Source organism: Falco punctatus (assembly GCF_963210335.1).
Source record: "Falco punctatus genome assembly, chromosome: 4".
NCBI classification, from domain to species: domain Eukaryota; kingdom Metazoa; phylum Chordata; class Aves; order Falconiformes; family Falconidae; genus Falco; species Falco punctatus.
The window spans coordinates 102737565-102763228 of NC_137583.1; the positions used below are offsets into that span (position 1 = coordinate 102737565).

The 25664-nt window shown below is 42.6% G+C and overlaps 1 protein-coding gene across 6 annotated transcripts in view; it reads right to left on the bottom strand.

Moving 5' to 3' along the window:
- The window catches only part of RBMS3 (RNA binding motif single stranded interacting protein 3), a gene marked incomplete at its 3' end in the record, with an annotated part of 449340 nt that extends 428657 nt beyond the window's left edge, over positions 1–20683 (bottom strand). Inside the window, exon 1 of one of the 6 annotated variants that reach the window (XM_080385818.1) lies at positions 20157–20683. In XM_080385818.1, coding sequence (XP_080241944.1) covers positions 20157–20231 — 75 coding nt within the window. In that variant the 5' untranslated portion in view covers positions 20232–20683. The remainder of the gene's footprint in view (positions 1–20156) is intronic. The other 5 variants (XM_080385817.1, XM_080385821.1, XM_080385819.1 and 2 more) reach the window with 5 other exon arrangements.
- Between the last annotated feature and the right edge of the window lie 4981 nt (positions 20684–25664).

Below are 25664 nucleotides of genomic sequence, written 5' to 3' on the forward strand. Positions count from 1 at the left end.
TAGGCTTCTTACCGATCTCAGAGAAGCAAGACACAAAATAGCAACTTTTCCTTCAGTTTATACAGCAGAGTAAAAGTCAGAAGAAAAACCTGTCAGGAATTCCTTGCTCTACCTACCTCATGGCTTCCTCTATGCTAAAGTGCCAACATCAGAAAAATAAAAACTTATCTAAAACACAATGAAGTGACACAGAAATGTTTATCAACATTGCAATCTGGGGTAGAGTTTAGCCTTTTAGCAGTATACTCTGAACTGAGAGAATAAGTTGCATAGCATGTCTGTAATTTATTCCTAAAGCAAATTCTACTGTAACTTATTTAACATGCAAATACAATTTTTTTCCATACAATAATAAAAGGAAAATTCTATTTCATAATGAACTACAGTAAAACTTTCCTTTGTTTCAGCTCTCCAAGAATGGAAGTTTATTTCTTGGCTTTTTCCTTTAACCTTATTTGTTGCAGGAATTTCAGGGTGTACAAACAAGCATAAATCGAAAAAAAATCCTAAAGCCATTTGGACTTAATTGTTTTCAAAACAGCAGGTTATATTTCAACAGTATCATGTTGTCTAGCCACCTTCTAATCCTCCCCAAGACTCAGAACATGGTTAGCTGGGGAGCAAAGAAGAAACCAGGTGGCTTATGAATAATTATCACTTTTTATAGTACTTCTCTACATGCATTTCTACTAGCACGCTGTTTTAAATTTAATGGAATTCTGAATACTCTGAGCATAAAGAGAAGTATTTACGTGGAGCAGCATTGTCTGACTTGGTTGATTTACTGTTGGTAGAAAGAACTCATTAGCTGTCAGGCCAGTTGTTGAAAAGACCATAATGCCAATGCATGAAGTTGACATAATGAAAATAAAGGGAAGAATCTGGGCCAAATTCAGAGGCAATCTGTAAGGTAATGTAATTTATACCCACTTATGCTCACTCAGATTCCCTTAGAACTTGTTCTACCCAATCTATTGATGCATGAGGGACTCTAAATTGATGTAATTGATATGCCAAAGAGTCAGAAATGCTATAAGGCCCCAAAGTCGAGGGCACTTAAAGTCATGCTTGCCTACATTTTGTTCTCTTCGTTAATCTGTCCTGAATCCTTCCTCCTTTTACCATTTCAGCCTGTGATTTATGCCATCAAGAATCCCTGAGCTGCAATGGGCCAAGTGAGAAGCAGGGTGTAGGTAAGTGAGCATGACTAAGGAAATCTAAGTTGATGTAACACAGAAGCTAGGGAAGCCAGGTGTCTTTCACATGCACATCTACTCTCCCCATCACTTAGATTCAATTTGACATTTGGCTCTGTGTCCCCTCCATTACCACAAGCAATTGAATTTTTGCTCAAATGGTACACGCAGCCACAGCTCCTGACCCTAAAATGAGGGTCTGTGAGGAACATTATGATGATCTAGTTTGACCTTCTGCATAATAAAAGCCATCAAATATCACCCAGAAAGCCCTGGACTGAACACAGCAAGTGGAGTATGAATGAGAAAGATGCCCAATGTTGATTTAAAGACTTCAAGTGATAAGGGAATCTGCTGCATCCCTCAGCAATCTGCTCCAGACAGAAATTACCATTACCTTTCAAAACATGCACCGTGTCATCTCTTGACTTCTACTGGCTTCAACTTTCAGCCTCTGGCTTTTTCTTTGTTCTCCTAGGCTGGATAGATTTATTTCTGTATTTCTTATAGAGAGTATATCGGATTGCCTCTCAGCCTTCAGTTCAGCAATTCACATTTTCTAGATCCAAAATCAAGAGAATACAAACATTGTAATCAAAATAGTTTTAGAATGAGTTGAGCTTGCACTGAAAAATATTTATATATGCTACCCTGATAAAAGTCTTTTCATTTGGAAGAGGAAACAGGACAGCTGGAATCTGGTGACCACAGCTTCCTCCTTCAGTTTCTGAACACTCCAGGATACGATCAGTTGAAGTGTTTACTTTACTCTCTCTGCTGGGCTATCTGAACATACCGGGAGGAAGGGAAAGACAGCCAGGGTTGCAAGCAGCTCGATTGTTAAGCCACTGCTCCTCAGTCTCTTCCAAAGGTCTCTGAAATCTGTTCTGCTATTCCACCCTAAGCGAACACTCCACCATACACAAAAATGTTGAGTGTACCCCCAAAATTCAAATTTTTTCACTATCTGCTAATATACAGAGGTACTTAGTCAGCAGTAACCCTGATGGCAATGACATGTAGTCTTATTTTCTGGTTTCCTGTTGAAAACAAGATACTGTGCAATAAAAAAAATCCTTGCCTCTCAAGGGAAATCTCATTTCAAATTCCATTACAGCTTGAGGAGTTGCAGGAACGCATAAGGAACACACAAAGGGATGCTCTGGAGCAGCATTCTGGTATTCTACCAACCAGTAAATGGGATTATCCAGAACAGGATGTTTTCATGTGGTTTGTGTTCTTGTTTCTAAGCCCTACAAGAAGATTCATCAGACAATACAATATGTCACCGTTGTTTCTGATTTCAGAGGTTGGCATGCTAATCCGTTGTGTACCGGAGCGCTTGATGCTGCCTCTCCCAGCAAGCAAGATGTTAAAGGTTTACACTCTGTGTGAATGAAAGGGCTGAAGCATAGACTAGCTTGATTTCTATTTTGGTCAGAAATCTAACTCCTCAATAGAAACTAGCTGGCTCTCAGCAAAGTTGATGTTTCTTTATTATCTGTCAGAAGTAGCTGCTGTTCATGTGGGACATGTGCTCCCCAAAAGGGGAGCCTTCTCACAGAGCCATGAGGAAGCACATCACCACAGCAAACCATGAAGAGCACCCAGCATCAAACACTGGTTCCGTGCTTCCTATCAATTAATGCCTTCAATTCTGTGGTCTCCTTCACCTCCAGACTTGGCCTCTGTCTGCATTTACACCTTCCCAGAATAAAATCCTTGCTTCCCCCACCCACTTGGTAACCATCATTCAGCTAGTTCGTCTATGACTCATCCACTTCAAAACCCTGCTGACTCACAGTCCTCAAAAAAGAAATTTGCTCAAAGAATGTACTGAGACGTGGGTACACCATCCATGCCAGCAAGAAATTCATCCAAGTTGACCCGGTCTCTTTACTAGTGAAAGGCAAGAAAGATGCACTTCGTTTGTGAATCTTTATCGTTTAAAAACCTAATTAGCTCACAGTTATAAATAACTAACATACACTTCAATGGCCTGATTTCCAAAAATATTATGAGCCCAGCAGCTCCCATCAAATCTAATGAGTACTCAAGAGTGAAAACCAAGATAAGGCTTCAGAGTTAGCTTTTGAAACAAGAATAAGCAGGCTGACTTCATGAACCCACTGGTAAAAACTGTGACTTATGCATGTGATAATACATGTATTAACACCTTTGAATAGTATGTGAGGTTAAAACAACAGCTGCAGGGGAAAAAAAAGTAACATAAAAAACAAAGACATTTCAGATAGAGTTGTAACTCTCAAGTTGACCATGATCCTTCACCATAGTATATTCTATTCAGAATGAAGTGTCTTTATGGGGGCAGGACCAACAGGCCCCCCCAGAAGGACCAAAATGAAAGACCCAGAAAGATCTGCTTTTTTTTCCCCATCACTATAAAGTTATTAACACACTGGATGAGGTACCTAAGTAGGTAGCAGCACCTCTTTAAAGAGAGGGCGAGGGCTTCAGCAGCTTTCTCAGCCATGCCTCTTGCCACAAGGTAGGAACTCCTTGTGTCTAATTATAAACAAACCACTGAGAAATTTCTGGTAGAGGTAACTATGAATCCACTTGATTTCAGACCCAAGGAAGGGAGGATGGTCTGGATGACTTCTCAAGGTCTCTTGCAATACCATATCCCTTCTACCAAAATACTATCAATCCATCGAGGCAATACAAAGGAACTTCTCGCTGCAAGATTATCCTCCCTGCTCCCCACATTTCTCCCGAACTCTACCCAAATTCCTCCTTCTCCACAAACTGCCCACTAAATGTGCAGCCTAGTTCAAATCCAGGCCTTAATATTAAAAGTGGTTTACCTTCAACTCCCCCTAGCTACCACCAGTACTATTTCACAGTCAAAAGTTACCAGAGACATCTCCCTTCACTAGCACACTACTAGAGGCATTTATCAACGTTGGCAACAGGATAGGTATACAAGCTTGCTCTAATATTTGAAGCTCACAATCACATGAGATTAAAATAAGCAAAACAACAACAAAGAAATGACAACAGGACAAGTCATCTTCTGAATTAAGCACAGGACTCATTGCTACAATTATAGTTTCTTCAAAAATTTCACAGTTCACGCCCAAGGAAAACACCCATGCATACAAACTAAGTATAAACTAATCAAGGTATTTCTCTGACAGACTGGAAAGAAAGATAAGAGAAAACAATGAAGATATTTTTATTTCTCTTTGAAATTATTTGGGAAGAGCCAAGTACCTTGTTTAAACAGACTACATAGCTATATAGATAGATTAGCCACACAAGACTAATATTGAAATGGTTCAGAACTGAATATCCAAACCAGCTAGTAAACCCTCTCACTGTAATCTTGCTAGTTTTAAGAATTTATTCCTATCTACTAATTTAAACATTTACTTTTACTTAAATAATTTTCAAAGATAAAAGACTGCATCTAACAGTTCTCATGAGCAGACACAGAGCTGGTATGCATCACCTGTAAAAACATAAATATTATTTGTATGTTTTTCAAACAATCTAGATAACATTGAAGAAAAAAAGAAAAAAACTCTGTAACATTGGATATTTGATAACTTGTCCCTTATCTGCTTGATGTGCCATTTAGGAAAACACATTTTTAAAAGTCAGTAACGTATTCCGACTTTAACAGTGGTGCTTCTTGAACCCCAGAATCTCAGTAAAAACATGAAAATGAGAAGAAAGAAAAATGAAAAAACACTTAACCTCTCCCAAAGTAATGATTTTAAAAACTATTTACTTGTATAATGTAAATTTAAACAAGACTAGTATTTTATTCAAAAAATCCCACCCAACATAACTTCTCTCCCCGTAAAGAAAGATGTGCTAAAGATTACAGTTCACTGGGGACTTCAACATTCGTATCAATCTCTATATAGAAAACATTCAGGTACTGCAGTGATGGGCAGCAGTGTAAAACCCTGAGAGAGAGAGAGAGAAAAGTAGATAAAATGCCTTCAGGAACAAGTTTCTTTCCAGGAAAACTTACTAAAGGAAGACTTAAATTGAAAAAGTATTATTTTTCTATGTAGTGGCAGTTTTTCATCTCTTAACTCTCTATTGTTTGTAATATGCTCACAAAATGAAATTTCTTTCCTGAAGGCCAAATTCTGCCAGTCCCCTTCCCACTCAATTATTCCTCATCACGTATGCAGTGCTGTGGTTTCAGCAGTATTGTTCACAAGGTGATGTTCAGCTGAAAGCACACCCGGACTGCAGGATGGGGTCCAAAGGGAGAGAACTTCCCCAGTTATCAGTATCCCAACTCAGACACCTCACCTCCCGCCAGGAAATCACTTCTACCAGCAACGGTAAGAAAATTAATACAACCAAACAGATCAGCACAGTTTTTTTCCCCCCCTAGATGTCTGCTTTGGGTATTCTCACTGTTCATGCTGAGTAAGCAACAGATACAGTAGCAATTGGCAATGCGAAACACAAATCCAGAATTTCAAAATACATGTCTAATTTTAAGAAGTCAACGACCATCAACTGAGCATTAACCCAAAACCACCACTCAAAAAATACGCAGAATTGCAACCTACGCCTAAACCTTAGGAGCCCTGGCGAAGGCTGGCTGCTACATCCCAAGCTTTTTAGAAGACTGCATTCCGCTTTTCATGTGACTTTTGAGGCTTTTAGGTATATAGCCGGGTTAGACATCCAAGCTCTTCCCTACAATCTAGGGGGAGATTAAAAACTGGTACATACAGAAAACACACATATCAAAATACCTTCAGGAATAATAAATTTCTGCCACTTAATGTAACCGTAAGAGCTGGAAACAGACCAAAACAGTGAGTAATTTTCAAAATGCATGTTTCATAAAAATAAACTCCACGTAACTGCTAAAGAGGCTTCTGTCACATTTTTCCTCATTTAAGCAAATAATCATTTCCTTATAGCCCTTGCAACCCAAATGCTACAAGATTTTTAAAAATTAAAAAGATACAAAGGGAAGAAAACATGTCCATCCTCATTACCCAATCTAAGTTGCCAAAGGCAAACAAACAATAGTTATTTAAATCATTAACATTATGCTGCTAACAATATGAAGCGTTACCAGTTTAGGGACAGGGGTATTTGCTTTTAGAAATACATTGTATTACTGCTGGGGGGGGGGGGGGGGGGGGGGGGGGGGGAGTGGATGGGAAATATTCTTCCGTTGGTCTCCCAACCCTCCTCTTTTCTCCCTAAGAAAAATACAAGCTGGCAGGGAAATCTCACTTTTAGTGTAACTGCTATGAGGGAGAGGAGAAGGGGGGTGGGGGAAGCTAACATTTAAGCCCCAAGGAGCTCCTAGTCTTCAAAAGTGCAAAGTACATACGGTTCTAGTTGAAGTTAATAGGAGCTGCAGGTGACCAGCAGTTCTGATTCTGAGGCCCCAAGCTACCGTACAAAGGACTGTCCCTTTGAAATTTCAGCCTAACACTTATCAGCAGCCAACTTGCTGAAGTGCAAGGCATATGCATCCCTTTCCCCCTACGGTATTTACTTTTTAAAAGCACCAAACAGTTGTGGGAAACACAGCTCTCCTGCAATGTTATAGCCCCAGTGAAATAGGAAGCAAGTATGAAAAAATACCAACTCTAATCCTTACCAAGCATGAGCCCCCAGCCATTGCACACCATGATATTTCTACAGCTCTCTACTGGGAATAAACTTGCTGTCTCACACTGACCTCGGCTGCTTTGCTCTTTTGTCCAGTGCCATTTTGTTCCCCATGGAGCCAGCCAGCAACATCAGCTAAGACTTTATTTTTGAAGTGCCAGCACACTGACACAGGCACCTCCGGAGAACCACACCACAGCTTCCTTCACTTTGCTGCCAATACTTAAAATCTGCCAGACAGCAACACTTGGGAGACTAGCCACTGAACAGCAAAGATGGAGAAATCAAAGCCCAGACAAAGCCCAGGGAAGCATAAAGGTAGTTGTAAACTGAATGCGTGCAACTGCAACACTGAATATTAGGAAAGAAAATGAAAAAAAATTAGCAATGCATGAACTGGGAAGGCAGAGTGACTCATTCCCAAGGTGATGGAGTAGCACACAGCATAAAGGTAAACAATAGACACTAGTTACCATCTACCATCCAGGTCCTGGCACTGCTCTGCAGTGCTACCTCCCACCAGGCACTTCTCACCGCTTCTGTTCCTACCTACCTTTGTGAGCCTGCCTTACTTACATTGCTCATAAACTCTTGCAGGCAGGGACCATCTCTTACCCTGGTTTTGTATGCAGCTCAGCACAACAGAACTGCACAGTCAGAGGCAGTCTGCAAAGAGTAAAACACCATCAAAAAAAATAATGAGGGGGACAGTATGACTGGCTTAGGAAATAGAATTGCAGTATCAATATAAAAAAAAAAAGTTGCAATGGTCAAACCGCAGAACAATAACCATGACATACAGATAAGCATTAGGTGAAAGACAAACGAGAAACAAAAGAGTTCTTAAAAAGATGAGAAAAAACAAAACAAAGGAAGGTGGAAATCCGAAACTGGGAAAAAATGGTAAAGAGGTGGATTTGCTAAATCACAAAAGATGGACAAATCATAGAATTAAAATAAGGCTTCTGGCTTTCCTTCCATTGATTTCATGCTAATGGTGCCCACACCTCTTGCCTCAGACTTTTCAAGGTCTGTCCTTATCACCTCAGAGTCTGCTTGCCTCTCTGCCACTTGGGCTGGTTAAAATGAAGGCACAAACTTACCTGACAATCTCTCAGGAGAGGAAATAAGAATGTGGGAAAGAGGAGGAAGGAAATAAAATTCACATATCTCTATCCCAGAATAGCTGACTAGCACAGAAAGGAAGTCACCCTCTGAAGGTTAAGAAATAATAAACAACTAATAATTTATTCCCTTGCTACAAGACCAGGAGAGATGAAGCATAAATGCCTACTTCATCGGCTGTTGTTGGGGCATGGCAGTTATACTTCATTCCTCAACACACACTGTAAAATCACAATCTACATCTTTGTGGCCATTGGCACAGGTCCTTGTTCAGCTTTAAAAACACCAATAATCCACCCCTGTCTACAGTGTTTTCACATATTTAAAAGAAAACCCTTGGGACACAAGAAGTTATCACCATCAGGAATATCAGGAGGAATTTCTCTCCCATCCACAATGTACCTTTGAGTCAAAAAAGCCGTTATTTGTAAAAAAGCAACTACTCACAACGCAACAGTAAGGGAGTGCATATGATAATGTTACAAGCCAAGAAGAGAGGAATTAAAAAAAAAAAAAAAAGTAATGACAACAAAAAGACTTAAAATAACTCCTGGCAAGACACACAATGTCAGGCATGAGAAAGCCAAAGCCAGTTGGCTCCCATTAATCTGTATTTACCAACTTCTATTTAGGTAACACCTACCCGTAAATAACTTCTTTGTTATTCCCTTGCTGATTAACAGGGTGCTGTAGATTGGGAAAGTTATCCTGCAGGACTCGAACTCAGACGAGTGCTTGAGTGATGTTGATCAAACCATGACGGCCATTTTGAATGCCTTCCCCACCAGCGCCGGGCCGCAGGCCCCGCCAGGGCCAGCCAGGCCGTGGGCTGCCTGCGGGCGCTGCCTGAAGGGAGTTTTTTCCCTCTGTTACTTGGAAGGATGAAGCCTGCATCTTTATCCAGGTGTCCACTAAGTTCTCTAGTGACTTCTGGAAAAATTTGGGCCAGGTATTATTTCAGTCTCTACAACAGTGCCCTGCTCTGCCCCTCGTACCGCCTGCACACCACCAGTGTCCTTTTCAGCCAGGCACCTCAGCCAGCCTGCGGGCAGCCGCCACCTTCCCCAGCGCCGCAACAGGGCACCTCTCGTCAGGGAAGCGCGGCCTTTTACCCTGCTCCTTTCCTCCTCTTCCCCAACAGAAAGGCCCAAGGGCAGGAAGGTGTAGCCTTGAACCAGCAAGGCTGGTTCAGATCCTCACTTCAGATAAGCGATTTGCCAAAGTGCGCTGTAATTCTGGATGTCCCAGCTGGAAGCTGTATCAGGTCGGGCTTCAAATGTTTTTGAGACCTCCATCTGTTGGAGGTGTGGATACTCAGCACTTCTGGATAACCAGAGATTACCATGCCACCTTCTGCAAATGTTTCCCCTTTCTTTTCCCAGCTCTGCCTCCACTCTTACACCACTCATGCTCGGCATTTGCTCATAAAGCAGCAACAACATTCCCTGCCTCCCGGTTCTACCCGAAAAGGGACGGTACGGATGCTACACAAGTCTGTCCCCACACCCTCGATAATCTGGTACAGGCTTCTGGAGGCTGAGGCCATTATTTGCATGCAGCCATTACATGAGCAAATAAGGTGTTTAAGGCACCTCTCAGAATGGGCTCTGAAGATTAGTTAATGTTTATACAGCCCACTGCAAATTGAAATGACTGCTACATGCTAAGTGTTACCATCACCAGGGATCCATTTAACTAAAAGCAGGCCAGACAGTGAAGGAAGCAAAACTTATTTCTTCTGTCCGGCACAATTATTGCCAGACTTATGCAAGCTAAAGACACCCAATAACCCATCTAACACAGTAAATTAATGTTTATGCTATTAAGTTTAGACAATCTAATGCTGAAAGCTTTTCAAACTACAGGAAATTGCACGTTGCACAGGGACAACTGTATACAATTACAGTGATTTTGTAAAATGGCAGAGATATAAAGCAGAAACTGAGTGGCCGGCAAGGCTTCTAAATCACACAGATAACAAGTATGTCCTGGCGGGCCAGTAGTCTGCAGCTTTCTCACGGCTGTTTCTAGAGAAGGGAATTATAGCCATAATCTCAAAATTCAAGATGACTCCGTGCGCTGCACACCTGTATCTCTGAGGAACAGACAGGTGGGATCAGCGTGTACTGCTACTGCCATCCTGTAGTCACCATACACCAGCCAGATTTATTATTATCCCAGCTTGCACCACCAGCTGGCACCCATAGTAAAAGCACCACCGAAAAAGACACTTTTACTGGAAATATTTGGATCAACCCCTGCGTTTCTTTAAGATGCAAAAGCTCTAAAGAGATACAAAAAGCTCAAACACGAAATCCAGTGAGCGCAATGCTCTCCCAGGCAGAAAGCTCCCAGCTGCTTTGCTAAAGGCCACAGCAATGTGTTTCCTTTATGCTTGTTTAACAGTACTTGGTGCGGCTCTACCTTGACACAGTAAACGTTGTCTTAATACAGCCTAGGTTAAGCATTCAGTTTACCAAGTCCTACTGCACGCTTTGTCAAACATCTGAACGACTGCAGTGCCTCTGACTTTTTTTCTGATGTCTTTCAGGTATAAAGTGGTATTAAAGGTAGTTTTCATGAATGCAAAACCAGGCAGGGAGTTGTATAAGAGTTATTGGTCCTATTCTTTACCTTATTCATTGTACCATTCGCAGCTCTTTCCATCACTGTCTCCCTTACGCTAAACAATTTCAGAAGTGTCACTTGCACACGAAACAAGTATGTATTATACCATTCAGATACATATGGTAGATTATCAGTTTGTGTGTATCAACTAAGCAGAACATTGACAGCTGTGTAGACACATCTCAGCTGATACTAAAAGAAGTCTTGTCAGCAGTTTTGATCTTAAAGTAAATACACTGAAAAACTTAGCTCTAATTAGGCTGAAAGGCAGACACAATTTTCTGGAATGAACACTAAATGAATGCTGCCAATAACACCATCTTTGCAAAATACCTTGTTTGGTTTGTCTTAAAAAGATAACATTTTCAAAAGAAAATATTCCAACTGACAAGTGATATGTCCCTGCGGTTTGCATGTTCACAAAAATCTTAATTTTGTATTTTAAACTGTGTTATGCTTCATTAATATGAACTCACCGTCCTGCATCACAGACATATTAGCCAAGCTCGAAGCAACCCAATTCATTTTTAATATTTCATAGAGTTTGTTAAAGACTGAAACAAGAGATCACTAACACAGCTCTGACACCCCCTGTCATGAATCAAAAGATGTAGGGAAAAGGTCATGTACTAACTGGCACCCAACCAAATTTATCACTATAAAATAAAGAGAACAGAAATGAAGACTGCATTTCCCATTATGCGTCTCTCTCTTTGTAAGAGCATCTATCAACTTGCACGATACCAACAAGCAGAAATTATTTATAAGCGTGTCCCCCAGTAAAAGGTCAGAGAGATGTGAGAAAGAGAAGAAATAAGGATTGTAGCATTTGTCTAAGCGAAAAGTAATTCCTTCACTTTAAAGCAAATTCAGCAGCAATAGCCTTTGAAGACCAAAAGGAGAAACAATTCCCAACCACATAAAGAAATGAACAAGTCCCTTATATGGCTAAGCATTGCAACGCCATTTTTTTTTCACAGCTGGAAAAATTAGAACAAGAGGGGAAAAATAGAGCAAACTTTAAACAGGCAGTTCTCCGAGCACCAGGGAATTCACACAGGCACATCATTCCAGCTTTAAGAACTGCCAAATACTTTCTTCTTTAAAGGGAAGGAGGACATTACACCAGGTGAGTCCCTGAAATCTAGATTTTCACTCTCCTGCTGTAACTATGGATACCTAGCTTTAAAAACCTTTTGTGATGTTGCGGTACACCAGGCTCCCTTATCTCCTCCTCTGGCAAAACGCCTCCTTATGAAGTCCCCTAATCTCCCTTTATCTCGCAGGTCACCAACACACCACCTCAAGGTTTTGCTGGCTCTGGCACTACCCGTCCGCAACCGCCCTCTGCCCTATCTACTGCATGGTCAGCCTGCCTCTCACCCCCCTGTAGCCCTGGGGCAAAGGTGGCCAGCTTCTCACCCAGGAAGGTAACTGGATTGCATCCCAAATGACCAGAGTTTCTCACAGGCGGCTCAAACGGGACTGGATGGTTGATCCAGTCCTGCCGCCTCCCGCCAGCGCAAGGCCGCGTGTGGAAAGGTCAGGCTCCGCGCAGCGCTGACACGGAGCTCTGAATGGCTCAGCCTCCTGGGCTCTAAATATAGCTAGGCAGAGGAAGGGCCGTGAAAGGGGGTGGGGAAAGGAGCTGGACAGAAGCCAAATGAGCAATCAGTTAAATAAAACAACACCATGTTGGTCCACCCATAAGATTCTCCCGCTCTTCTCCACCATGCTCTGCAGCAGAGAATTTAAGTGCAGCTTCAGGATTTAGTCTATTAATGCAAACTCACAGAATAAGAACAAACTGCTGCTTGACTTATACTGGGGGATGGGGGGGGGGGGGCAGCGCAGGGGGAGATACAAATCTGTTGAAGAACTTTTCTTCTTGAATAAATCTGAATCACACAGGAATGACATCACTTCCACTACATGACAGCCCATTAATCATCATCAACCACACGGTACCAGCCATAAAACATGTGTCATGGAGACACCAACAAGGAACAAAATATCAGAGTGCTCTACATTGTAAACATGCAATCTTAGGCATCTTCAGGCTTCTACTATTATCTGTATACGCCAGGTGGTTTATTTCATTTGTTTGCATCTGAATGAAGGTACTACAATTAACAGAGGAGCCCTTATAGAAAATATGTCCAAACCATTTCATCTACATAAATTTACCACAAATGAAACACTAAAAAAAGTAAATATTTACTTTTTTAATAAATGACCACCTTTGATACTGAAGTTGACTTTACAACAAATAAGCAGAAAGGGAATTTATTCCCACCACAGTTGCCAGCAAGCACAGAAAGAAACAAGGAAGACAAAAGGAAAGAAAGAAGGGAAAGAAAAATAAAAAAGTCTTTACATACAAAAGTAACAAAAATAATCTTTTCCTTTTATTTGAAGTGTCAGATCTTTAAAGTCCTTCAACTAATAAAAACTTCTCGGAGAAGAGATCAGACTTTGCTGTGAACCAACAAAATAAAAAAAGACAGTATGGCAGAGGAATTCAACAGGAACCTCCAATCTGCAACTACAGATAGGACAAGCAACCTTTGCCTCCCTTCTCCATTTAGAAACACTTTATCCTCAGAGAAGACCTATACTGAAGACTGATTTGTTGCAAATTTCAAGGAGGCTCAAAGTATTTTTATCTTAAGAATTACATAAATAAAACCAAAACCAGCTATCTGCTCTATCCTTTACTTTTTTGGATTTACCACGCTTACTCTCTCACAGAAACTTTTGATCTTCATTATAGACACTGGGCTCCATGCAAGACATCTCCTTATGGCAATTAGAATTCCACAAGGTATAAATCACATTCAACTGTGGCAGAGAAACAGGTAGACACACAAGAGTGTCTGGTTTTTGCTGCTCAATCCCTAAAATTGTAAGTCAGAATAAATAATGTTAAATAGAAATCATAACCAGGGAAAACCCAAAATGCTTTTAAATATCAGATGGGGTATGTCCTGACCCACTTGTACAACATAGAATCATTTTCATACATAGTTCTTGTTTCTTTTGCAATTCCTACTTTTCTTAATTGTTTTTTAAACCTGCATATTGTTCAGCTGTCCTGGTTTTACTGTGGAGAACAGTATGTGCTTTGTGGGTCTGATTCTGCCTTCCTGAACGCAACTGAAGCTCTTTCATTGATTTTTCAAAGGAAGCAGAACAGATCCCTCTCGTTATAACTTCTATTCAATAATATTATTGTTAATCAGCTATTTAAAATATTGGTATGTAGTTCTGCATCAGCAGACACCATTCTCAGGCTGATACTCTGCACATTTAGAGTAGCTCTCTCTGTAGAAGTGTTCACTTTTAAACTTCCCTCCATCACTCAATCTTGCCCATGAGTAGGAAAGCAATTGCAAAACATGACTACAAACACAATATAGGCTGTGACAATATCTGAGTAAATCACTGTTCTGTCTCCCTTCTCTGCCCATCTGCAGTCTTTGGTATGGAACAACTATATCATAAAAGCTCTTATTCACACATGCTTTTGATATTACACTATTTAATCACATACAGCTGTAGCTGATGAGACTGTTACAAAACACAATTTTAATGCAGCACTGGAAGCAAGTTCTGGAGACACATTAACCATTTTCCTCTACATAAAATTTCTAACATTAAAAGACTTCAAGAAAAACAATACAGAAAAAAAACCTAAAAGCAGCCCACTCATTTTGTTAAAATCTGCTTCTCTTCCTGGACACTCTGGAATGGGCTTGTTTGCAAGTGAACTCAAAGTCCCTGCCTGGAGTATAGACAGTGACAAACCCACTTCCCCCACACCAAAAAAAATAATTAAAAATCCCTGCTTGCAATTATAAGCAAAGGGAACACTATCCAGGCTACTTACAGCAAGACCTGAAATGAACTCAGGCATCCCTACTTGGAACACATCTTTTCTTATCTAGTTTGTAATTCATGGAAGTTTAAGAAAGGACAGTCTGATGATTTTTACCAAGCTACTTGAAGTAAAGCACAAACATACCGTCATGCTTATTTTGAAAGGCCCCCATGCATTAAAACGCAAATCACTCCAGTTCTGAAGCACCGTATTTATTTTGAACGGGCACCTTGTATAAGGCATTCTAAATTACAACTATTAACACACAGCACTTGCCACAGCGAGATCTACATATCCTAATCTGGCAAATGCTTGTAACCTCGATCTTTTGTTACAGAAGTAAAATATCTGCTTGCAAAATGCATCTCCGTAGAATATAGCAAACGTTTGGTTTGGTTTTTTGGTTTTTTTTTTTTTAAAAAAAAGGTAAAAATTTGAGCTTTCCTTTCCCACAGTTTTGGGGTTTTGTTTGTTGTTTTGTTGTTTTGGTTTTAAATTTAAACAGACTTGCATTGAGGCAACACATGAAAGGAAGATCAACCAACAGATTCAACATCATTTTAATATATATCATGGTATCCCTTAAAATAACAAAATAATTTTTATTCAGGCATGTAAAGATAGATAGCAAAAAGTAATGGAATAAAAAACAAGTTCATCTCTTTCTGCATTTTTCAGAGGAACATAACTTTTACCATCTTAATTGTTTAATATAACTAGCAAAATACTTGAGTTACATATTAATACTACTGTCAAAATTACAGCCAGGCTTAAATATTTTTAAATGGCATTTAAACAAATTCATATTTCTTTCAGTCAGCTCTTGGAGGCATTTAAAACACGCTGCAACGTACTGAATCAAACAGGGGCTAAGAGCAAACAAACTTCATTCCTAGAAATGCATTTCTCTATTTGCAAGTGTTTCCCTTTACTTTGGCATGATCACATGGGCTCCAGCTAGACTTTTGAGCTCTGGCAGCAATCCAACCTGCAGATGGTTGGAAATGCAGCCTGAAATCAGTGTGTGGTTGATGAATTACTCCTTACACCTGACCCCTGCTTCACACCAGGCACCAAACACAATCTGAACACTACCAGCCAGAGAAGCCCTGTCAGGCATCTCCGTATCTGGAATGCTTTCTTCAAGGCCTTCTGTATGGCCAGATGGCCAAAAGCGGGGAATGCCGTAAACTTGCTAAACAGAAACGTGAGTGACAAAAGAGCATGGGATTGGTAGGTACAAGGTGAAGAGAGGCAAGAGCTTCGTGCAGACTCCAAAAATACGCTTTCTAAAAGAGGCTGATGGAGCAAGGAGGCAGGCATGCTCGTGGCACGCAACTGAAAGAGGTCCCCAATTCCTTTGTGCCAAAGGATGCCGTAAAAACGGCAAAAAGAAATCATAACAAAACACACACACTCACCCAAACATGTACCTACAAAATTACTTCATCAAGCTAAAACTCTTCTGAGTACACCTGTTTGAATTTCCAAATTGTTTTTTTCCTCAGCTGGGGCACCTATCTGTCACTTCACAGACATGCTTATTAAGCCACTCTTGCCTGCGGGCCAGTCTACACATTTCTCACATCCACAGAGACAGGATTTTGTTCACATAGGTGTTGGGAAATCACACTTCTTCCTTTTGCGTGTGCTCACACGTGCATCAGGCACACAGAGATGAAGAGGTATTGTGGGTACAGTAAACACTGCCTCTCCATTTGCAGTATTTCAGCCTTCTGATGGGGTAGCAGAGTCAACACCATGAGAGTTAAAACTACCAAACCCGAACCATGACTAATAAGTAGGAAATATCTGGAGAATGCATGAAAGCAAATCACACGGCAATAGCTGCTGAAGTGGCATATTTTTACTCCAAATGCAGGTACAGCGACCATAAACCACACAATTCCTGTTGGCAGGTAACTGTGGCACCTTGTCCTTTCTACCCAAGTGATTCAGGTTTTTTCAGCAAACTGTTTGCAGAGGAAGCTTACCCCAGCGCTAGGTCTAATTGTAAGCTGCAGAGGACAAAGATAAAACACAGCATCTACTAAAGAGATTCCTTTAAATATATTCAAGTAGTTAATACTTTTTCCTCCTTTTGCTTATCATTACACAGTATTTTGTGGTGCTTAGTTTTGCCTTCCTCTGTGCAAAACAGCAAAGAGAAAAGAATTTGCTTTGGCAACCAAGAAACTAAAGAGAGAAATGTAAGAACCACAATGCAAAATTTGGCATCATTATCATTTCATCTGTGACAACATACTCCTGTAATCCAGTTGTTTACATAGTTACACCATCAGCAAGGATTCAACTAAGGAAAATCACCTCACATCTCAAAATAAAAAACTACTATAGATTCTCATCAGATACATATGAGCTGAACCACCTCTGTGCACTATTCTTTGCAGCAAGAACACAAGACTATCCTTCACTTACAAGAGTAACCAAAAATGTTTATTTGAAAAAAACTCCTAGGACAACTGGACCCTGCTCTCAGGACATGCTTAAGGAAGTTGCAACACCGTACTTTCAAACTGCAGTTGTCAGACAGCGTCATGCCAAAATGAGAAAAATAAGGTTACGTCTTTCCTCAGACTCAGTGCTTGTCCTTAAGAGACATATTAAATTCCTTCCAATTGCCTCCTAAAAAATGACCTTCCCCCACCCACCCCCCTTTTAATTTCTGGATGACAACGGGTTTGTCTAAACATGCAATTACAGTTTTAGCTTCAGTGGTGGCATCTGATAATGAAGGAGCACAAGTAAATTGAATAATAAGAGCGTGTGCTTCATCGTGCAGAAAAGGCCACGAAACACAAAAAAGCAATCAGACAAACATATGGAATCCATTTTTTCTATTTATAATCCCATTACCCCTATAGCTATTCATTTACACCATTTCTGCACAACAATGTGCTAGCTATGTTAGAAGACACAAACACAGACTGTAGATTGAGATCTTGCGCAGCTCCATGCTCCCCCACGAGAAGGACGTGAGGTACAGTTAGGCGGTACTTCTCAAAGAAGAACCGAGACAACTTCACCAAACAAGCGAAGCAAAAGCAGCGCTTCCCTCAAATACGCTGGGGAACATGAACTTCCAAACTTTGCCCATTGAAGACGCTGCCATTCTGCATTTCACAAGCTGTACACAAATGCTGTAAGAAAGCCTAGAACTTCTTTCTTAATTACAAATGAATGCACACACACCCCTCAACGTGCATGACTATAAGCATAAAAACACATTCTTTCTGTACAGCTGAATCCTACCATGCTCGGCACAAAGAGCAGTTTTTGGAAAATAAAAAGCTGAAGTTCACAGGATGGCTGGAATCATACAGGGGGTTATTAATTTTTGCTGTTCCAATAGGCATGATAAAAGATACAGCTCCCCACCACAATGTTATTTGATTACCCGACTATTAGCTTTAGACAGACAATGGATGTAACTGCTTTAAAATGTCCCAGAAGCTGATGGCTAGCTTTAAGGTAACAAAATCCAGATGCTGCCTGTCTGCACTACTCTAAACTCTTCAGGTCTATAGAAGAGAAATACTTGGGAATGTATGTATATATCTGTGTGTGTATGTGTTCATTATTTAGGTTGTATGTATGCACTTAACTGTGGAGCAAGGAAAATAAGAAAATGAATGTCATACAAAATGTATTACCGATTTTAAATTTTTACCTGTCTTTACAGTAATAGCGCATGTGTGCAAAGACAGATGCACGTGACTTTTCACAGGGTTGATAATTTTATGTGCTGGCTATAAAAACACATTTAATTTATTTTTAAAGCATCAGGTTAAAAAAAGCCAAGGTACAGAAAATATATTGTTACTATTTTAAGCTCAAATACAAGGTTAATTTTCTCAAAAAGCTTATTTTACAAAGTTTAAAAAAAAAAGCGAAAAGGGGAAAAAAGAAAAAAAAAGACTAGCAAAATGTAAGCTACGTGAGTAAAAGGCATGGAATGTCCAATATTTCTCCTCCAATACTCGAGGCTATTGTTCTTTCAAAAAAACACCATCAATTGTTTCATGTCCTTGGCTTGCCAGGTTTTGAGGAATAGCATCAGTCTGCGTCCCCCAATCCTCCAAACAGTTAAAGCTATAGGCAATATTGCAGTCAGGCTAGTGACGGGCTGCTGCTGCAACAGCAACAATACACACTAAATGGTCACAGAGGTAAAATGCAATTTGGATCGACCTTGAAAGGAAGAAAAAAAGAAAAAGAACCGATAAAAATTACTCCAAAATACAAAATTAAAAAAGGTGAAATTTTATACCAAAAATTCTGCACGGTACCGTGAAACTGTAGAGCAAGAAAGCGAGAAGTAACCCTTTCCTGAATTACAAGGCTGTAATCATATTGAGTGGTTCTGGTGCCATCGCAACTCCAACCAGCCTCAATCACAGATCTTACAATTAGTTAATTTATATAATGCAGTACTCCGGCTATAAACGTTAACGGGAAAGTAATTTTTATTAACAAGGAAATATAACTTATCCTTTCAGATCTGCAGCCAGATCAACGTGCTTCAAACCAAAAGTCTGGAGAAGTCAGCCTCCTCTGGGACACTTCACCACACACAGACCCACATGTCAAATGTCCCGTGTGTTAAATCTGCCACAGAAGCATGATGTATGTGCATGCAGTGCCATACACACGTGTGCACCCTGCCTCCCACACACACACACACAAAAAAAAAAAAAAAAAGGATGTTTGCTTATTGACTGAAACTGTTAATCTGTGGCTGTGAGGTCACACTTCAGAACAGTTTTGGGTTTTGTTTGTTTTGGGTTTTTTTAATACAGTGTCCTAATAGGGTTTGCAAACTTTCGGTTTAGCGTTTTCTTTTGTTACTGTCCCTTGGTCACACAGGAAATCTTTTCACAGACCAGACTATTATACAATGGCATTAGAAAAATAAAGCTTTAATTAACTAACTCATGGCCAGGTAGCATCGCCTTCCCTCAGCCTCTTTATGGGATGCAGGCCTCCTTTCCAGTCTGCTGACATTTTAAGAATTATTAAGCAGAAAGAAAAAGGAACAGCCCATGCTTGGATACGCTCTCCAAAAGTAGCTACCGTCTATTTCCAGACCTCCTAAATGCAACAGAGTACAGCTGTACCATTCTCAATATTTAATGAAATATTGAAAGCAGTGCAAGGCACTGAACCAAACTCCACCAGATCCACAGCCAGTTAGCTCCGAGCTGTCCTCTGAGCTGCACAGCATCTCCTCCTCAGCTGATTAAAAGTTTGAGTTGCCACAGACAGCTTTTGTAACAGCAAAATGCCTTTGAGCTCCGAATAAACTGTCGAGATCACTGGAAGAGCCAACAAAACAGCGTTGCGTGCGTGATGCTGTCCAGAGCAGTCTTTATCCCGTGCCATAATAAACACGTTACCTGCCCGGTGTCGCGATAGCGTTAACCGCACCGGTCTCCCCAAACAATAAAAGGAATTAGCCGACACCAGCAACCCGTGCGGGGGGAGAAGGATAAAAAACCAAATAAATTCAAATTAAAGAAATGGAGGGCAGACAGTACCCTTCCTGGCTCTCTCACGCCTGCTTACTGCCTAACCAGCTCGGCTCTGCGCGACACCGAACCCGAGGAAGCGACGGAAAAACCCCGCCGAAAGCCGAGGCGAGCCGGCAGCGCGCCGCGCCGCTCCGCACCGTGCCCTACCTTGGTTTGCAGGTAGTGGGGGTAGTAGTAGGTGTACTGGGGGTACATTGGCTGCTGGTCCAGGCGTTTGCCCATGTAGCTGGAGTCCTTCTGGCTGGTGCAGGGAACTCGTTGGCAGGGTGTAGTGCCCCAGGGCCTTTCTTCCTCTCACGCCGCTATTCCTGACAGCGCCGGGCGACGGAGGAGGCTGCCGAGACTTCCTCGCCGTCTACCGCGCGCTAATTCCAGCGCAGCCAAAAACGCGCCCGCACGCACATATATATGTGTGTGTGAGGGGGGTGCGGGGGTGCGCGCGGGGCCGCCCGCCTGCCCGGCTGGCTGGGTGGAAGCCCCCTGCCCGGCTGCCCGCGGCGGAGCAGCCCGCCGCCCCCGCTCGCAGCAGCGTGCCCCCGGCGCTGCCCGCCGCCCGCTCGGGAGGGACCGTCCTGCGAGAGGAGCCGGGCAGGCAGCGCAACTCCAAACCGCCGCAGAGCCGCCCGCCCGCTCGCTCTCCTCGTCCTCTCTTCGGCTCGCCCCGCTCTCGAGCCCTCCCCTCTCGCTCCCCACCCACCCCCCTTCGAACGAAAAAAAAAAAAAAAAAGAAAAAAAAAAGAAAAAAAAGGGAAAATAAAGAAAAGAAGGAAAAGAAAAGAAAGAAAAAAAAAGGGGGGGGGGGAGGGAAGAGCCTTCCCCAGCCTAGTTGCCGCTGCCTCCCTCACGGAGTGACATGGTGCTCAGGGCTCGTCCTGTCTTTCATTCAAACCCCCTCCGCGCCGCGCCGCCGGTGGGAGGGACCTCGGCGCGCCGCTCCCCCGGGAGGTCGGCGCAGGCCGCGCGGCCGCCTCGCGCCCCCGCCCGCCCCCGCCGCCGCGCCCGCGGCTCCTCGCGCCCCGGCGCGGCCCCCGCTGCCCGCGGCCCCGGCGGGGCGGGAGCGCCCGGAGAGGCCGTGGGACCCGGGAAACCCTCGCGCGGGGGGGCGGCGGGGGGAGGGAGAAGCCCGAAGCCCCACAACGCAGCTTTTTTATTCCCCCCCCCCCCCCCCCCCCCCCCCAAGAAAAAAGCGGAAGGTCACGGAGCCTGGCCGCCGAGCAGGGAAGTCGGCAGCTCCCCACCACCAGCCCCTACCCCGCGAAAACTACTCCGCACCGTCACCCGGCACTTGGCGCGGAGGCGACCCGCGGCCAGACATATTAAATACACACTTTGTTAGACCGCTTATATAAGACTTGGTTTATTTAAAGTTGGAACAAAATGGAGGAAGAGGGTAAAAAGGAAACGCGCCCGGCCTGACTTAGGGGTGCCGTCAGCCGGGCGTGCGGGAACGCCGCAGTGCCACACCAGTGCCACACCAGTGCCACACCAGTGCCACACCAGTGCCACCAAGCCCCCCGCTCGCCGCCCCCCCGCGGCCAGCCCGCCGCCGCCCGGGGCCAGGTGCGGGCCAGGTGCGGCACCGCACACCTGCCGCAAGCCCTGCCGCGCTGGACCTGTGTCAGCAGCACTGCCATCCCGAGCATCCGTCCTCCCGGAGAACCGAGGGAAGACCACGGGCTATAAATCATCAGTAAGAAAGTGTGTGAAGAGCGAATTGTTTCCTCTCGTACACAAATCCCAGCGTTTCTCCTTTCTTTGGTTTTTTTGGGTTTTTTTTTTTTGGTTTTTTTGTTTTTTTTTTTTTTTTTTGCGAGCACTTACTCCTTTAACGTGTCGTCAGATTCCTGGGCCTTTCTACAGTGGCTTTGCCTATTTATAAATTTGGGGGGGGGGGGGGGGGGGGGGAGAGGAAATGTGGGGCAGCAGTTTCTTTTTGTTTTTATTTAAATCATCAGTAGTATTGCAGCAGGATTGTCAGCTGCTGTATTATCAACCAAATTGCTTCAGAAAAAGAAAAAGAATTATAAAAAGAGTTTCTTTAAAGGGACACTTCTCAAGGCTGGTAGAGCTAAAATTAGACTGGCCAGCTGTGTTTTGGTTTGTGGGCACGTGCTTGCACATGACAGGAACATGGAAATATCACGCCTGGTTCTGGCAGTTTGCTGTGCTCGTAAGCAGAGGGGGTTGTTATGGATTCCTATAGCTGCCCCATAGCCAGTTAGCTCCCGAGCAAAAGCAAGCAGCTGGAAGAAGTGGGCAGTGCGGGAAGCTCAAAATACAGCCTGTGCCTCTGCCTATACTACATGGATACGCTGTGCTTTCATCACCAGGCATTACTCGTTATTTATTGGTATTTAGGTGCCAGCCCTGTGCCATACCATTGGAAGAACATGCCATGCTTCCGCAGGTATTTGCCTCCTCTTTCAGGCAAAAAACTTGCAAAATTAGTGCTGTGTTACCAGAGCACTGCACAGGCACGACCCGGGCGCTCCTGCCCATCCAGAGGAGCACCATGGAGCGCTGCCACCACCCCAGCTTCCAAACCTGCCAAAATAGATTCAGAAGAAAGGCCCGGCTGGGTACACTATTGAGTATTTTCAGTTCCTACTGAAGTCCAAGCTGGCCAGGATCGCGTGGTCCCTCAGAAGCTCAGAGCAGAGGGTCAGCAAAGAAAAAAGTGGAATTGGAAGGAGACGCTGCAATTCCCAGCTCCTAGCCCTATGGTTTATATTGCTGCTCAGCTTTTAAATACACTGCTTCTCATGGTAACGTGTGCTACTCCAGCGATACTCTTGCTTGCTTACACTCTTTTTTTCTCCCCACCCTCCTTTCCCTGAGGGTGAAATAGACTGAGGGTTGATATCTGCAGAAGTGAACAGTGATTACTTGATGGTACATGATACTTTGAGCCCAACAACTTTCAGATTGTTCTTTCAGCTGCCAGAATTAAGTTGTTGTGCTTCTCCTCCCCACCTTCTCACTTTTCCCGCAGGATATTAACGCAGTTTCTCTTGCTAAGCAGTTTGCATGTAGAAGTGGATGTAACCAGATTTAGGGGAAGAAAGAACCTATGTGTACAGGGTGAAATGAAAAATAAATACTAAGGAAGTTGAAAACCGCACATTCTGACCAAGAGATCTATCTGAACATGCAAGGTTTGCTCTGGCCATCATGTGAAGTCCAGGAAGGACCATTTTGGCTACATCACCTGACTACTGTGAGTATTTTGCATCAGCATAAAATTTCAACACAACGTTACCACACACCCCCACGTCAGCTGCACTGGCCAGTTGCACCAGTAATTCTCGCAACTAGGAAAAGGTCAGGAGCTGCAGGAGAAGCCAGAGTGTTACCTGAGCGGATAACAGCTCCACCTTCCTCCTGCTTTCTCCCAGCAAAAGTCCTAAATATGCAGATAGTTTGGATCTCCCTTTTCACCTCTAATCCTGACAAGGTGCCGAGCAGTCTCTGCCGTTCGTTCCAAGTGCTCAGCACCTTGCATGATTGAGCCTTCACAGATGCAAGATGGACTTGGAGGCAGCAAAAACAGGAATTCAATATGAAAGAGTGGGGGGCCAAGGGGAGAAGATGGGAGGCAATATAGCATAGCAAAAATGCAAATGAACAGCCACAAAAGCAGATTTAGATAGCACACAGCCTCTGAACAAATGCTAGCACTGGAAAATGGAAAATTTCCATTTGCAAAATACAGACATCAAAAAGATCATCTGTGACTCGGGAGCACACTGTTTAAATAGAATCCCCTTCATTTTCTGGCCTGTGCATTTGAATAACCGAATCCACTTGCAAACTGAAATAGCAGTTTGCCTACCGAGTGTTAAGTATAAATGTTCCTCAAAAGAAAAGACAAGCTGTTCGATCCCAGTGAGCAACAGCAAGCAAACTTCACAACTTTCTTCCCTCCTATTGGAGGCTCATTATCAAGCCCAAGCCAGGCCCACTCATGGGAATCTGGCAAGCAAGCCATGTCCCAGGGCACCTGCGAAGTCACTGCTGCCACTGGTGTCACCAACCTGGGGGAAGATCCACAAGACAGACAAGCAATAAGGATCTCTTCAATGGCAAATTTGGAAATTAAACGAAATAAATGAGAACAGATCAACTGTAAACCAGACAGCCAAATACATTCAAAGGATATTAACTCAGCAACAACCAAAGCCCTGAGTAAGAAACTGGAGTTAATTGACAGGAAAAAAAAAAAAAAAAATGCTTCTCCTGGCAGCCTGAAGTACAGAAATTACATATGTTTGGATGTATTTTTACCTTTCACAAAATGCAGATCTCTTCATTCACAAAAACTAAGTTAAAAAAAAAAAAAAGACCCCTAGTAGAAGAATGTAATTCTGGGGCTCTTATTTGTTTAAAATACAGTCCTACTTACACGGTTTTTTTTTTCCTAAACAAGCTTTTTACCTATTCTATGAAAACCTTCTAAAGTTACAGGTAGCAGAGTTCAGAATCAGGGAGCAATTCAAACATTTTCTAGCTCCTTGCTCTTGAAAAGTAGTAATACATATTCTAGAAGTATTAACTTTTAACAAAATTATGTCAAAATTGTCTAAGTCAGGACTAGGGAAAATTTGCTTGCCGAGCAACAGAAATACAGCTACCAACCACCTAAAGCAAAACAATAAGTTAAATAAAAAAAGAAAACAACAATTATCTTGGGCTTACATTTTGACACTGTCTTTCTGCTTTTATTCTCTCTATTTACTCATTAAAGCTATTTCAAAGGAGACCGTAGCGATGCTTGACAGCTTGTTTACAATGGATTACAAGAAGAATACTGATTTTATTTCTAGATCTGTCAGCTCCTTCAGTCCAGGCACCTTAAAACTATATTGATGAACACAAAGCCTTGCTATTTAATAGTTCATTTATCAAGCTCATTTGCCTAAGGATAGCTAACTGAATTTCTAACAAGCACTATATCCTGATGCAACCAACAGTAAAGCATGTGATAACTGTGGAGGAGGTGGGAAAAAAAAACCACTGAGGAACAAAACACGTAGCTCAATGACAACAGCATTAAGTGCCTGGGATGGACAAAACCTCTCTGAGGTGGGGGACACCACCATTTTCAGATGTCCTCCCTCTCACAAGAGACCAAACACCACCGAGAGTGGCTTTCCCCACACCCACACAGCTCTCCCGCCTGCATGAAAAATCAGGAAGGTTTGCTCCCTGCTCTTCAGCACTAACCATCACAGCACCATGAAGTCTATAATTAGGCAGAGCTGCATCTGGCCTAGAGTATATCTGAAAGAGTTAATGTATGAGATTTCGGACAACAGCAAAGGCTTGCCATCCATCTATTATTCAATTTCATTATTTTTCACTTTATTATCTTCTGTCTTTAATACTATGGCTCAGGTATTCCCATTGGTCTACTTTTATGTAAAGGACCAATCCTAAATGAAATCTTCAGAGAGCAGCAGACTGAAAAATTTTGGGGAAAAGTGAACAACAGTGAACATTCACTGATACCAAATTGTTTGCGTTTTCCATCTCGTATAATCTCTTACCTGCACAGGCAAATGAAACTAGCAGCCAGTTGCACAGATAGCCCAAAGATACACGTTAAAGCATATCTTTCTGCATATGTTAATGGATACAACCAAAGTAAATAGTATT